Raw genomic sequence first — 16,445 nt, 5'->3', positions numbered from 1 at the left:
CCTAAAGCCGACACAACCATAAGTTTGGGAATAACAGCCCACCCAATGCGCGACAAAGAGCTTAAAGATTCAAAGCGGGCAGCTCTCGCTTCAAACACTGCCGCCATGTTTTTTTTTCTAGAACGCGTCCGTCTGCTCGCTTCGTCCGTCGTCTGGATGTACTTCGCAGGCGGACGGGTGGCGGTACGTCGATCGTCTACGGAAGAGATTTGTGCGGATATGTCCATCGCGTGGATACACGCTTACGAGCTGGCAGCTGACCGATAATCACTATATGGTGCATTCAGACGACGGACCGAATCCGGATTTGTCGTGGACGCGGACGGCTAATCCGCGGATGATCCGCTTGCAGGCGCATCCACACTACGGACGGTGTCCTAGGAGAAAACAGCCGGATTAGCCTCGACAGCAGGTTCGGCGCTCACCTGCGCCCGCTGAAAGCAGACAGGTTTGAGAATATTCAACATGGATGCCCGCAAGAAGCGACGCTTGACGGCGATGTCTGTCGCATTGTGACAAATGAACAAGGAGTGTTATTCTTTCAGGAGAAAAGGGAGTTGCTGGCAGAATGTTCTTTCAACTACATTGTTTCCCACTTGTAGAACTTCTGAACGCATCTCTCATCATTTTTAGAAGCGGCACGTCGCCGGTTGCAGAAGTTACAATATTGCACCACCATGAAGGTTAAGAATCTCGCGTGTCACACGACGGCGGCGACATTTCCCGAACCACCAAAAGTGATTTCTGCGTATTTATTCACCTGAGAACAAAGCCCCCGGAAACTAAGTAAACCTTGCTCAAGCGTAGATGATGCCGACCAGTCATGCAACTGTCCGCGAGCCATGGAGGACATTGCCGCGAGCAGACGAAAAGTGTATTGGTTGCCAGAAACCCCGAGCTAACCCGCTGAAGTATCGGCTTTCTCCCTCCAGAATCCCGATGTGAGAAACAGGTTGGGTTCATCCGTCCGCAAGCCGCGCGGACGAGTCGCGGACGAGGGGAATCGCTGATGTAAGGTCACGTGACGCGCCGTTCGTCTCGCCACATCCGGATTCGGTCCGTCGTCTGAATGCGCCAATAGGAGACTACATGAGCGATTACGTGACATGGTTGCGACGGGACGCCAACTGGCAGTGTTGTCGGCATGGCTACTGGTGGCGTTGACAAGCACTCCCCCGTTTAAATGCACATATATATCTCATTAGGTGAAGTGCTGCCTAGCTTAGTTGGTAGTGCGTCGGGCGTATTGTCCGATGGTCGTAGGTTTGGTTCCTTACAGCAGCAAGCTATCTGCACACCTTTGTTTCTTCACAATAGAGAGTTTTAGTACTGCGTACGCTGCGTACGTGGCGGCGTTGCGTACGTAAGGACGTCACGTTCTGCGTAGTGCGCATGCGCAGACCGCAACGCGCACGTATCGCATTACGTACGCAGCCGCTACGTACGCACGCATGAGACGCGTGCGTGCGTACGTATGAGGTGACCGCGCCGCTCTCGGACAAGTTCGCGACAGTGCGAGACTTCGTTTTGCAAAATGGCGGCATCGAAGGCAAGTACCGACCGGCTCTGTGGCTATGTTATGGCCATAATCTGGCTATAACACTTGGATTGGCTCACATTGGCTGTCAAAAACACGTGCTTCTATTTTGATCTACCAGATGGCGCAACACGCTTCACGCTTGTTACGTACGCGGGTACTACGGCGTACTAAAAGCCGATCAGTGGCAAACGACGCCAGGTAACGCAAGGCGCTTGCGTGATGCGTACGTACCACCATTCCGCAGTACTAAAACTCTCTAATAACTGAACGCCAACTTCGACGTGGCCGCAGTGCGACCACTGTCGGTGAGGCTGTGGAGCGTGCAGAACACCTCGCGGGCCGGGCTTCCGGCGGAGTTCCATTGCCGCGCCCTCGGGTCCCGGCCGGCGGCTCAGCTGAGCTGGTGGCTGGACGGCGTCCGCGCCGAGCCTTTCTTTCACGAGGACTCGGACAGCGGCAACGACAGCTTCAGCGTTCTCCTGCTCACGCCCACGGCTGACGACGACGGCCGGACCGTGCGTTGTGTGGCCGCCAACCCGCGGTGGCCGCATGATGTCCTCGAGGCGACTTGGATGATCGACGTGCTATGTGAGTTTGTTGTGGTCACTTGACGCACATACGAGGGCGCGTTCTTTCTTTATTAAATTTATCCGTATGGGAAGCCGAGGAAAATGTATGAGCACGTTAGCTGTGCTTACCGACTGGTTTGAAACCTGGAATCTAAAGAAATGGGTTCAACTGAAATTGAGGACGACGTACCGAGCCACGAAAAGTGGAAGGATAGGTGTAATATTGTTACAGTGGGTTGCGTAGCAATGATACGGGGCAGGATGAGAGTAGAATGGTTCAGTGAACGAACTATAGTGTTGAGGACACCCTATAATTAAAGTCATACAGAGATGCACACAGGCAGGACACGTTGCGATAAGCCGAGATACCGCTGGTCATTAAGAGTAACGCAATGGATTTCAAAAGAAGGCAAACATGCCAACTTGGGTAGCCAGAATGAGATTGAGGTGTATACCCGGGGATAATGTGGTCGCAGCAAGCACAGCACTAGGTAAATTGGAGAAGCATGGTAGATTTATTCGACGCGCTTTTGTTCTTTAATTCCCGATCATCCATTTTTCCATGTCTTTACGGGGCCTTTGAGTGCAGCTTGACCTGATTCGTTCTTTCATTGTTGATATCATTGTATTATTTATTATATTATTATTAAGACTTCGATGAGGTCATCAGGCCTATACTAGGGGCAGGGTGCTTATTGTCACAGGAAGAAAAAGAAGGAGGAAAATTTAAAGGAACACTAACAAGTCACTTCATGCGTAACGTAGTTTGTAACTGCAATGCCCCTATTTTTTCTCTCTCTCTTTTTTTCTTTTAGCCTCAAGAATTTCTTTGTTTCGAAGTACCTGCATGTTATATTCTATTTTAAAACAAAGATATTACAAAAAAAATGAAACGTGCTTGCCGAGTTTCCGGCTAAGGGTCCTTCCAACATCCATGAGATGGTGCATGAAAGCGTGAGCTCTAAGACACGTAAAAACAAGAACATTGAAAGCAACAATAAAATAAAAGAAAATTGTAAGAACCCCCCTACCCCCAGCCTGAAAAATATATAATAAAAATAAGCACATAAAGTGGTTTGGTGCTCAATAGTTCAAGCTCGACTCAGCATCTCGTCATGGTACTCTTAAATTTCTAAGACGAGATTTTTTTCGTTGCGTCTTTCGTACTTGACGCAAAAGGTATAGGCTCATCCTACTAGACGCTTGTTATATTTACTTTATATGCGCCTTGCACTTTCTAGACCTTAGTATTTGTGCCAACTTCGAGAAAATGCACCCACGTGCTTTTAAAGCGAGATGGATGTTGCCTTCAATGAGATAAGAGTGCTGTTCATATGTGCGTTTCGTTACATTACAGCTACGGAAAATGACGAGTTAGTCACTCCCTTTATACAATGATTGCGGTAAATAAAAGACAGCAATTCTAATGAATTTTGCAGTGTAGCGGTTACCGCAAGTGGTGATAGAATGAGTATGTAGGTGAGCCTCAATAGCCTTAAATCAGGTAAGCCTCAATATTTTGATATATTCATCTGCGTTAAATACCATGCAGCAGGGCGGGAGATGGGTAACGGAGTTGTAGGCGCCATGCCTGTATATCGTTCATGGGTCTACTCAGTGGTTATTATACGACTCAAATACATACATACATACATACATACATACATACATACATACATACATACATACATACATACATACATACATACATATATGCATACATGCATACATGCATACATACATACATACATACATACATACATACATACATACATACATACATACATACATACATACATACATACATACATACATACATACATACAGTGCAGGTAACGGTGCACAAAAAACCCTTCATATCTCTTCTGCCTATATATTTCAGCTCTGAGCTGTGCATAACTGAAAGCTGTCCCTGCTCGATATGTCCACCTCTCCTCGGTGGACGGCCGAAGTGAGCGTCTTCTTACGAAGCCTTCTGTCCCGTCGCAGTCGTTCCCAAGGTGACGCTGCGGTTGGGTCGTGGCCTGACGGAGCCGGTGATCCAGGAAGAACGTGACGTGTACCTGGAGTGCGCAACTTCGGCTAACCCCGCCGTGGACGTGTTCCGGTGGTTCCACAACGGAGTTCTTTTGGAACCCAGAGGCAACGGCACGGCTGAGGTGTCCTCCGGGCAGCAGCGGCAGTCTTCTCCCCTGGTGACCGGACCGTATCTCATCATGCGTCGCGTGCGACCTTTCCAAGAGGGACCCTACGAATGCGAGGCCTCTAATCCACTGGCCAGTGTGCGTAGCAACACCGTTCACCTCACCGTCCATTGTGAGTGACGCTGATGATTAGTGAGTGTTTACTTTCAAGTGTTGGGGGGGGGGGAAGAATCTGGTGGACTTTTGAGCTTCGTCTTCGCGAGCATTCCCAGGATTTGGGGACATCTGTTCGTGGTGCCAGCTCTCGAGGGCAGCAACGGCATCCTGCCATGAAAATGGGAAATAGGTGAAAAAAAAAAAATCTGTTTTGAGATAAGTTAGCTTTCAAGAACGACTCCCGGATCTATACAGCAAAGACCTTCTGAAGTACTTCGGCAAAATTTCAGTTTCGCTTTACGAAGCGTGTGGCTCGCTAAGACAATTGAATACCTGACTTACGAAATACATGGTGCCTCATTGTAAAATATTGCCACATTCCTTTCTCAAGTTGTTGTTATCGGGCCATTTCAGTGGTGCATTGCGCAAACAGCACCGAATGACTAAAAACCACCACGATAATCTTAGAACATTCCAATGCAATCACGCACGCAACGCGAACATTACAGTTTCTTCTGGGACATACGTGGCAGCTAGCGATAACGCTGGAATGTTGGACGGTACATGTATAAATGCCGATAAGCTTCACCACTTGTTAGTTCTTCGACGACCGACGCTTTGTGCGCCGATATCAATGTGCAGCGTGCATTGCTGGGTGTAATTTGAGTTTCGTTTCACGGTCACAAGTTCGACCAAATAAAGAGTTTAATCGTCTACACGCCGACTGCTGCATTCATCAACATCAAGGCCACGTGACTATTTAAACACACTGAGAAGCCACGTGGTTTGTGGTGAGGCACAGTAATTTAAGAGAATATTTAATCAGGTCTCTGCTATGTAGAACTGGAAGTTCTTTTTGATAAGCAGCTTTTTTTTTTGTCCGATATGATTTTTTTTTACGCGCATTTCTCCTTCAGCTATGGCAGGCCACCGCTGTCACCGACGAAAGATGGCGCTGTGTGCATATGTCAAATTCGGGTTATGTAGAAGGCAACAGCGTAATCGGTCTCTGTTCGCATTGCCTCCTAAGTCGTTAGCCTGGCTTCGCGTCTCAGTTAACACCTCAACCATGCTGCGAAAAAAAAAAAGAAGACTAACCTCTAGTAGAATACCTGCTGCATCCACATATGCAAATTGCTCACCACGCCTCTTCCTTTCGCTGATTGGCACAACACCTACGCGTCCCGTAAATCAACACTAGAGTTACTGTATATGCTACCTTTTACCTAAGGGTAGCGTATACAGTAACTCCAGTGAACACGCGCAGCTGCGCATCTCCCCACTTCGTCGATGCTGTCGCTACTGACAGTGATTGATTTTGTCTGAGCGCCTTTTCATGAGTAGCCCTTTAAACCACCCTCTCACGACGTCTGGTCAAATTCTATACGTATCTGACGCCCAATATTACACGCGTTAACAATATTACTCTCACTAGATGGCTTTCGTGTGTAGATGTTTCCCGAAGCAATTCCAAAGACTTTCAGTTCCCTGTGTTATATAACGCCGGTTCGCAACACATAAGGCCTCGGTTCGAATCCTACTCCAGTCGATGATTAGTTTTTTCAAGTGCGCAGCCCTTTAGGGGCCTCGGCTTCGCATGCTGTCGTATGCTGTCATCCGCGCATGAAGCTTGGCGTAACGCTGCAAAACCAAGCGTATCATAACCATCTGCAGTATATTGAGCGTGCGTTCGTGCATATAGGACAAGTATTCTTCCTCTTCTTTTCCAAAGACGACATTACGTCCTGATGACACCACGATGACGATATCAAGTGCGGTGCACTTTAGAGACCCGCACTGGCGTATTCTCTTTCGCGCTGTCATCGCTTGACGTAACGTGAGCAAATGCATGTATAAAACTAGAAAGAAAAATAGGCAGCAAGCGGAATAATAAAATGAGGCAAAAGAAGAGGAAAACGCACAGTAGATTCCCCCTAGATGGAAATTCTCATAACGCGGGCGTAAAACGTGTCGGTACAGAAGCAGTTGAATGTTTACTGTACGTTGAATGGAGTTTGCACGATGTCTCTTTGCGCTTAACCTGGATGCACCTATATTCACGCTTGTTGGTAAGCCTAACGTCCATGATCAACTAACGTCCATGATCAATAATTAAACAAACTATTGTGGTAGCTGTGGTAAACGGTGACAGCAGAATAAGAGGAAGTTTTGTGACAGCCTAGAGAGCGTCGTAAGTCGGGCGCAGACCTTGGGCTAAAGTCGCCATTCCGCGGCGTGTTAGAGCTACTGAAGCAAAGGGAAATAGAGGGAAACGCAACGGGCCTTGTGTATTCGCTGTAGCCTGCCCGTGATATTTTTCTTAAGGTGAGCGTAAGCGCGGACCGCGGTGTTACAGCCAGGCGATCAGGCTGGCGTCTCAGAGTTATTTTTGGTGTGAATGGGCGCTATGAGCCAGGCAATGGAGTTTATGCTTGTAATACACTCTGCCGACGGGAGGGCGCTGTAATGTCGCCATTTCTAAGGTTTCATCTAGGGACCTTAGCCATTTCACGGTGCGTTCGGGCAGGGATAAAATTGGACTTCTCCCATTTAAAACACGCCTTGTGAGACGGTCGCGTAGCAACATGCATATACCAACGACGCGTTGCAACAGCTAATTGTACAGGCCACAGTAAGGACAAATTATATCACACTACAGCTCCGAGAAGGCCGACGCCATCCCACCGACCTGAAGCACTGTGAGACGAAATCGTACGATATGGAACGCACGTTTGTAGAGCCTTCAGTATGTGGGACCATAGCGCTGTGACAGACGAGTTTGCCATACTGTGGTCTACGCAAGTGCGCCGTGGGCTGTTACCTAGTAGTCTACGAACGAATTATATGGTCAAAAAAGGCTAATATATAACATACCTATGTGGACCGCTAGACAAATATCGAAAAAACGATGACCTATATGGGCCGAAACAACCGAAAAGCTGTCTGTTCTGACTCAGAAGTGGGGAGGACGTGATCTCCGCTCGCGCGACGAAATTCCACGGGTTCTCGGTATCGTGGTTGGCCCACGCACTTGTTGCAAGCGCTCCGGGATCAATATTAATTGAGAAGATTAATAGGCTTTTCACTGTTTTCATATGGCAGTCTCGGTATGAACGGAGAAGCCGCTACAAGATTTTTCTCTAAACCTAATTAAAAGAAGAGGTTTAGCCTTGCCACACCTATTTTTGAGACAGGTTGCGCCAAGGTTTCTCTTTCGACGGGATCAGCGTGAGTCGTTTTCTAAGGGTGTTCCTCAAAATCATCCTGGCATCTGCTTTGCAGCAGAACCTTTATTTGGACCTCAAATGATGAGCTATGTTACGCTGTCAGTTGCTTTCTGTGAAAGGTTCCTTCGGACTTTCGATTTCTTAGTGCCAAATTTATTTTGTAATATCTGTTTATTTCCCTTCGTAAGTGTTTGACGAGGAATTTCATTGAAACTGTTTTTTAATGTTTCTCTATATCGTTTTATATAAAGTGAAGACCAAGAAGAAGACGTTTTGAAGAGCGGCAAAAGAGGGATCGTACGAATCAAAGTTATAATGTTCTTTTTTAAGTTGCACATGCATTGTGCCCGTTAAAACGTGACTAGAACAAAGAGGCGTTTTTTTACCATAGGGATCTATTTGCTTAATGTTTCGAAAGCCAGTGTCGGCAGAGCATGTCTCTATGGATGGCTGGAATGTATTTCTATATTGGGACGTTGTACGGAGAACACTTAAAAAGGATTGTTTCTTCGCACTACACGCAATTTGGTTCTTAGCAATAGAACGTGAGCTTTTAAAATATATGTTTCTTCTCGTTGGCTAACACAGTGTCTGGTGAAGCCGCATGATACCTAGGCATTGTGATTCAGATGCCCAGCTAGGCCATATTCATTGAAAAATGTGCAAGTTGCCAGAAGGTTTTGCAGGATTTTTTGCTATGATGAATAACTGTCAGAGAAAGTGATATGAAAGCCTATGAATGACCTGAGCTGTGTGGATGCAACCTATAACGGCGCACGCATGCTAGGTTGAACTTTCGTGCTAATTGAATGGACATTCATTAACACGCATAAAAAGGTAAAGAAGAATGACCACGAAATGATAAGCAATTAGAAAAGATTTCGGTTTTCAACACGGCCTTACGAATCGTGAATCTAATTAAGAGAGATCTAAGCAGTGTGAAAGAGAGAGAACACACCGAAAGACATCACTATTTATTTGTGCGTTTTTCTGTGGGTTCTTTATTTTCGCGCATTTGAATGTTTCTTAAAAATTACTCAACTCACCAAAGAATTTTTTTCGAGCTTCGCACGTCTATAGGAACGTAATGCCATGTAGTTGAGACTTAATAAACGAATCAATACGTGACGAGTTGAAATGGTGGTGATGTCGAGGAAACATATGCGCGGCAACTCTAGCGTGAATTTCACGCACGTAAGTCGTCTCGCAGCATCTTATGTTTCCATACCAATATAACAGCAATAATGATGCATGAAAGTCTAGCAAGCAAAGTATTCGTAACTGTTGCCCATGTTTCTTATCTAGGAGACATGGGTCGCCGGGCAGAGTACATTGTTTCCGCAACTACCGAGGGATGTTGGTCGCATCGGCACGCTGGCTTTTGAACACTGCATACTCAAAAGTTTCACCCACGATGAAACGCACCTCACAACTTCGCACGTGGCACAACTTAAATTTTCACCACAATGACTCAGAGAACGCAAGCAGGTATGGAACACTAAAACACGTCAGGGGGTGTGTCATTGTAAACGAATTTTACGAGCTCGGCGGAGGAGGAGGAGAAAAGTTTACGTGGAAGGACGGGGAGGTTAGCCAGTTCTTAGACCGGCTGGCTACCCTGTGCTGGGGAAAAGAGGGAGGGGAATAAAAGATGATAAAAAGAAATGTTGCGAAGGGCCTTTCCATGAAGCGCTAGAGTAGCGCTGAATAATAATGGTGTGTGAAGAGGGTGCTAAGAAAAAATATTTTGAGTAATATTATAACGCCATCATGAATTATTTGCTTATTACATTTACAGAATATTGTTGCGAAAATAAATGTCATTTGTAAAACATGACGATTGCTTCACATTGGTATAAAACTTGGTTTATCGGGATTGGTGTTTGTTGCTTCCAAAACATAGTCGCTCTTCAATCGCAGCGCCCATAACTCCCCATGCTGATGTCGCTGGCAATAGTTTCTGAACCGCTTTTCATTTATACACCGCATCGTGTTCACCATAAGAGTGGGCGGCACTCTTATGGTGAGGCATATACACCTGAGGTATACCTAGGTATATAGTATACTTCAGCTCCCAGATTGAGGTATATATGGTCACGGGATCATGACGTGGACGAAGACAGGAGACTTTGTGTTGGAATTTAACTGTTTATTTGGGCGAACCTGTGCCCGGTAAACGAAAAGTCCTATTACAGTAGCAGAGCGGCGAACGGAGCGTCGGTCGTCGATCAACTACTGACAAGCGGCGAAGTGCGTCGGCATTCATACTCTTGCCATCGAATGTTCTAGCGTTATCGCTGGCGGTGGCATAGGTTCCTGAATAATCTGTACAGTTCGCAGAGTGGGCGTGATTTTATCCAAATGATCTACTACAGTCCTGAAGCTTCTCGAAAACTGCAGGCGTGGTTTGCGCTAAGAATTGTGTAGTGTATTGGGGCGATAACAAAACTTGAGAGCCCCGCCGCGGTGGTCTAGTGGCTAAGGTACTCGGCTGCTGAACCGCAGGGCGTGGGTTCGAATCCCGGCTGCGGCGGCTGCATTTCCGAAGGAGGCGGAAATGTTGTAGGCCCGTGTGCTCAGATTTGGGTGCACGTTAAAGAACCCCAGGTGGTCTAAATTTCCGGAGCCCTCCACTACGGCGTCTCTCACAATCATATAGTGGTTTTGGGACGTTAAAACCTACATATCAATCAATCAACGAAACTTGAGAAATGGAACGTGGCAATATATATCTCAGTTTTAAAAATATGGCTTACTGAGTAACACTCTGCATCTTTTTGTTAAGTGTCTACAATGTTTTTTTTTTCCTCTTCCCCTTTCCCTTGGTAAGTTAAGAGTAGCATGTGTAGTTAAAAGACATGTGTAGTTTTATTCCTTCTCTTCCTACCACTTCTTCCATATAGGGAGCTACACGAAAAGAAAAGATGATGTTGGTATGTTTTTTTTTTTTCTCGTTTTCTCACTATGCGCGCGCTGTTAGCCCGATGCTCTGGGCTCTTCCTGTCTGCCACCTGAAGACATTTTTCACGCAATCAGCAAATAATCTTGCGGACGTAGAGCTAAGATGCCAAGGATGATTGAATCACTTTTTTTTTTTGAGAAGATAGGAACAGCCTCTGAAAAGCCGCAAAACACGAAGTATTTCTTCACTTCTATATATAACGTTTTTCCTTCGCAATGAAAAATGAGAATAACGTTTTACTTTTGTAGCTGACTGACCTCTTCAGAATGCCACAGAGCAAGGATCTCAAGCTTATCTCATCTAGCGGGCAGCGTTCACGAAGCTTAGACTCGAGAGAAATTGATAACCGTCTCAATCAAGAGCGCCTTAATTGAATGCAGACTCGAAAGAGAATTTTCGTTGCACGTTTATATTAGGTCACGTAGTGCCTTCACGGGGTGCCACGAAAAAAAAAAAAATGGGACAGAGGCGATCGTGTGCGGGTCACGAGGCACTATAGCGACAGTGGCGTGGGCCTTGGGTTTGAGACCCCTGCTTTAGAATGTGCTCTATTTGGCAGTGCACTTTCCACGGTGTTTGCTAAAATAAGCACTTGACACACATCCTGGTGCGTCTAGGCGCCGAGCTCTAGCACGGAGAGCTCACGTGTGACTTTGCTTGGGATTGGGAGCTCTCTTCTCTCTGCGTCCTTTTGTATCTGTGTACGCAAATCAAACAACAACAACAACAACAACAACAACAACAACAACAACAACAACAACAACAACAACAACAACAACAACGTGAACAAGAACATGAATAATAATAATAATAATAATAATAATATTAATAATAATAATAATAATAAAAACGTCACCGAGCTCTGATTTCAGCCTACGGCTCTTCCGATTACTCCTGAAGCAGGTGCAAACTCGGAACTAATATGTCAGTCACTCTGCCGTTTGAGCTATACTCGAGGCTAACTGATCGTCCATGTGAGTGAATGCAGTAGAAGCTTGTATAGTCAGAGGTTTAGTATTTCCTTTTGCTTATGGGGTTGCTATAACTCCGTCTGGCAGTCGAATTAACGGCGGCCTGACGCAGCCGGGAAAACGAGATTAATTAATATTCTAGCGATGAAAAAAGATGGCAGATCCCACGTACAGTGGGAATCATAGATATGCGAATCATGCATGAGGAAGGTTGATATGTTACTTTAAACACAATGTTATGAGGCAGGCGTAAATTGCGCCGTATTCGACTTACATCTCATGATTACCATGTTTGGACGTGTCATTTACCTTCGTCATCTATTCACGTCACGTGATACTAAATTTCGTATGTGTGGAGGCAGCGAAACGGCCGCGAGCACGCTATGAGCGTAGCATGTAGTCATGTTTGACATGATACGCATACCGTGGTTATCATGTTTGGACGTGTCATTTACCTTCGTCACCAATTCATGTCCCGCAATATGAAATTTGGTATATGTGAAGCTAGCGAAATAGCCGCGACTACATCATAAGCGTGGTATGTTGCCATGATCTTAGATGAGATGCATGTCGTGATTTCCACGTTAGGGCCTGTCACTTGCGTTCACCATGCAGTGATGTCATACCATACCGGGTTTGGAATATGTCATGCGAACGAAACCATCTGTGGGCAACTGTGGGCGCAGGTTAGCCAGATGAGGACAGAGGACGTTCGTGGACGACGAGAGACTTTTATATACACGAAGACAGACAAAGGGATACACACAACATAAACTCACAAAGATATACACGCGCTCACGGTCCTACGCGAAGGGAGTTAATGTTCTTGTTCGTTCACTCACATTCTACTCTTGGGGCGTGAACGTTGCGCTTCACCTTGAGCTCTCTGGTAGTCAGGAGGCGGTGTGCCTTGTGCTTGCGGAGTTCGTACCGAGGCGGGGCCCGGTCTAGAAGATAACCGCCAGGGGCATCCCAGTACGGTGGTCAACGCCTGGGCTTGCCTGTACACCACCGAGAACAGCGTGTCGCCGACTGCCGCGAACAGACCTGGGACAGCGTCTCGCTCCGAGACCAGAACAGCAGCTGGCCGTGACGAACGCCGCTTCAGACCAACGTGGGTGGCGAGGTGGGGCGACGCCCAGTCCAGGACGCACCCGAGGACTTCAACGCCGAGACGAGGCCCGGGACACGGAGGGTCAGAACGAGCAGCCGGGGCGTGGCCCGAACTTGTCCTTGCTCTCTGCTCTCTGGGGTGAGATGGGGCGACGCCCAGTCCAGGAGGCACCCGAGGACTTCAACGCCGAAACGAGGCCCGGACACGGAGGGTCAGAACGAGCAGCCGGGGCGTGGCCCGAACCTTTCCTTGCGCTCTGCTCTCTGGGGTTAGCCGAGCTGTCCCCGTGGCTCGGGAGCTTTTCACGTGGTACGCGCACGAGCACGCGCATAGGCGCGCTCATGGTTTTACCGCTATCACCATCATGATGATTCCCGCGCACCTTGAAATACTAAATCGGCCCCGCACACCGATTTTCTACTTAAAGAACCCCGGGTGGTCTAAATTTCCGGAGCCCTCCACTACGGCGTCTCTCATAATCATATAGTTGTTTTGGGACGTTAAACCCCACATATCAATCATATCAATCACCGATTTTCTACGTCAAAGCATGACGCACACTCTCCAGGGCAGCGTTTTTTTACCACATCTTCCCCCCAGTTCAAGAACAGTGAAACGGTGGGGTAAAAAGGGTAGGCATGTTCATAGAGTAGACTGGAATGTCCAAGTGTCTCGCCGGCACCATACGGCACTGTAATATACACTCAAAGATTTACCGGCATAAAAACGCACTTTGGCAGCGGTATTCTTTATCATCGCCCATCCACATCAACGGATCACAGTGAGAAAAATAAATAATAATATAAAAGGCAAAAATATGTGACAAGATTGTGCCACACCTAAAAGAATCTGTACACTTTTCAAGTGTAACTCGACTTCATGTGCCTTGAAATAACATTTCAGCTCTTAGGGTGCCATATTAAAAGCGTACAGCTGGTTTCACTTAGCTGACAATTATTCTCGGTGACTGTGGTTGTTCGTGGACCCAGGAACTCGGACGCGCAGAGCCGTGACCGTGAACACAGAAAATACATTATCAAGTAAGACGGAGCACAACTGAAAGACATAGACAACTGACACAATACGCATAAACTGAACGCATTCAACGATGATAATGTTTTGTCTTTGACAATGTACCAAGGGCGTCTACACGGAATTCATGGCACCGCACGCTCGTGACCCGATTCCTAGGCCAACGACCACTCACTCATGCCGTTGCGGCGAACACAGGCACCGGGCAGCGCGATGAATTCGTCGAGTCAAGCTTGGAAGCATCGACGCCCAGTAAGTCGGGCAAACATTATGTCAGCGCGGGGAATTGGTTCCGCATGCAGTTCGAAGTCCATTGTCGTGTCGCAGTTCAGTTCAAAATCAGTCAACCAGGTTTGTATTCTTTCTCCTTTTCTTCCATGTACTAGCGCAGAACCAGAGCTCTTTCTTTCTATGTGCTTCTGTGTACCGCGGTGGCTTCTCGATGTTCATATAGATGGAGCAGTAATCAATCCAAACAATTGGGTCCGAGCGCCAAGCTACGCAGTCCAAAGCACGCCACATCATTCGGTTGTCTCGAAGTTCGTGTGCCTCCACATGGCACGAAATACAATGTTTTGGGCCCACAGCGTTCCTAGCTCCACTACTACTCTGGCAGTTCCGGCCCCTCTTGCTCGAATTATGGTCATCTTCTGGCTCTATTTTAGGGTTTGTCATTGCAGCTCGCTTTTCGTTGGGCTCCGAAGCAAGAGTCTCAAATACGCATGACATGCTCTTTCTTTGGCCGAGAGGTTTCATCTGACGACTGCAGAAACCACGCTGCTCCATACTTCTGTCACCTTCAATGCCATCACATGTCTGCTTAACACATTCACTAGCAGACCGTGTACCCAGAGCTACATCACCACGTTCTCCAACACACACTTTTTTGGGTGTACCTGACAGATTTGTGTCAACATCGTGAATAACTATGTCATCCTTGCGAGGATTGACTTGGTCCTCTTCATTAACCTCCTTAAGCGCTACCCTATTTGCAATCTCTCGGATTTCCAAGATAGCTGTGCTGATCTCAGACAACAGCTTCTCTCCTTCCTGTCGCAAACGCACACGCTCATTGTCATTTTTGCACATGTACCGCAGTTCGAAATCAATTCTCTCTTGTTCCTCATCGAGGTCTTCTTGCAACATTCGCTCCAAGTCGGCGCAAGACCACCCGACCTCCTCTCCAATACAAAGCAGTCTTTGCACGTTTACAGGCATCCTGTGTGCGACCAATTCTCGCCTGAAAGATGTTGAGCGCCGATCCTGGCAAGGCCCATGTCCGTTCCGATCGCGTGCAATTTCTCTAAATCCATCGGTTCGTCCCGCCCGTCTGGCTCTCGGCAAGAAGGTAAGGCCGATCTATCCTGGCAGTCTCGCCAAAATTTGTGGGCAACTGTGGGCGTAGGTTAGCCAGATGAGGACAGATGACGTTCGTGGACGACGAGAGACTTTTATATACACGAAGATGGACAAAGGGATACACACAACATAAACTCACACAGATATACACGCGCTCACGGTCCTACGCGAAGGGAGTTAATGTTCTTGTTCGTTCACTCCCATTCTACTCTTGGGGCGTGAACGTTGCGCTTCACCTTGAGCTCTCTGGTAGTCAGGAGGCGGTGTGCCTTGTGCTTGCGTAGTTCGTACCGAGGCGGGGCCCGGTCTAGAAGATAACCGCCAGGGGCATCCCAGTACGGTGGTCAACGCCTGGGCTTGCCTGTACACCGCCGAGAACAGCGTGTCGCCGACTGCCGCGAACAGACCTGGGACAGCGTCTCGCTCCGAGACCAGAACAGCAGCTGGCCGTGACGAACGCCGCTTCAGACCAACGTGCGTGGCGAGGTGGGGCGACGCCCAGTCCAGGACGCACCCGAGGACTTCAACGCCGAGACGAGGCCCGGGACACGGAGGGTCAGAACGAGCAGCCGGGGCGTGGCCCGAACTTGTCCTAGCTCTCTGCTCTCTGGGGTGAGGTGGGGCGATGCCCAGTCCAGGAGGCACCCGAGGACTTCAACGCCGGGACAAGGCCCGGACACGGAGGGTCAGAACGAGCAGCCGGGGCGTGGCCCGAACCTTTCCTTGCGCTCTGCTCTCTGGGGTTAGCCGAGCTGTCCCCGTGGCTCGGGAGCTTTTCACGTGGTACGCGCACGAGCACGCGCATAGGCGCGCTCATAGTTTTACCGCTATCACCATCATGATGATTCCCGCGCACCTTGAAATACTAAATCGGCCCCGCACACCGATTTTCTACGTCAAAGCATGACGCACACTCTCCAGGGCAGCGTTTTTTTACCACACCATCGCAAGAGCAGGAAGACCATACAATGTAAATCATGACATTCATGGCATTCATGTCATCATTTTCGTGATATGACTAGTCACTTATGCTCGCCTTACAGTCATGCTGCGCCATTCCAATTATGGCGTCGATACCATCAACGAAACGGCCAGGAAAGCTGAAAGTCGTAGATAGATAGATAGATAGACAGATAGATAGATAGACGGATAGATAGATAGATAGATAGATAGATAGATAGATAGATAGATAGATAGATAGATAGATAGATAGATAGATAGATAGATAGATACGCTCAAAGTCCCCGAAAAAGGCTGATAAATGTTTCGCATTTAAACGTTATTTCGGCAGCTTCGTGCTAGAAATGAAGAGCAATATAATATATGCTATCGCCCATTGTGGCTACCAAAGGCCTGCATTTGGAAAAAGGG

At 47.6% G+C, this 16,445-nt stretch overlaps 1 protein-coding gene across 2 annotated transcripts in view; it reads left to right on the top strand.

Annotated features, from left to right (window-relative positions):
* Positions 1 to 16,445, top strand: part of LOC119163169 (synaptogenesis protein syg-2) — a 138,180-nt gene that overhangs the window by 108,118 nt on the left and 13,617 nt on the right. For both annotated transcript variants that reach the window (XM_075882113.1, XM_075882114.1), the window contains exons 5-6: positions 1,832 to 2,128; positions 4,099 to 4,425. In XM_075882113.1, coding sequence (XP_075738228.1) covers positions 1,832 to 2,128; positions 4,099 to 4,425 — 624 coding nt within the window. The remainder of the gene's footprint in view (positions 1 to 1,831; positions 2,129 to 4,098; positions 4,426 to 16,445) is intronic.

Source organism: Rhipicephalus microplus, chromosome 2 (genome assembly GCF_043290135.1).
Source record: "Rhipicephalus microplus isolate Deutch F79 chromosome 2, USDA_Rmic, whole genome shotgun sequence".
Classification (NCBI taxonomy): domain Eukaryota; kingdom Metazoa; phylum Arthropoda; class Arachnida; order Ixodida; family Ixodidae; genus Rhipicephalus; species Rhipicephalus microplus.
This window is presented reverse-complemented; position numbering and strand designations above follow the sequence as displayed.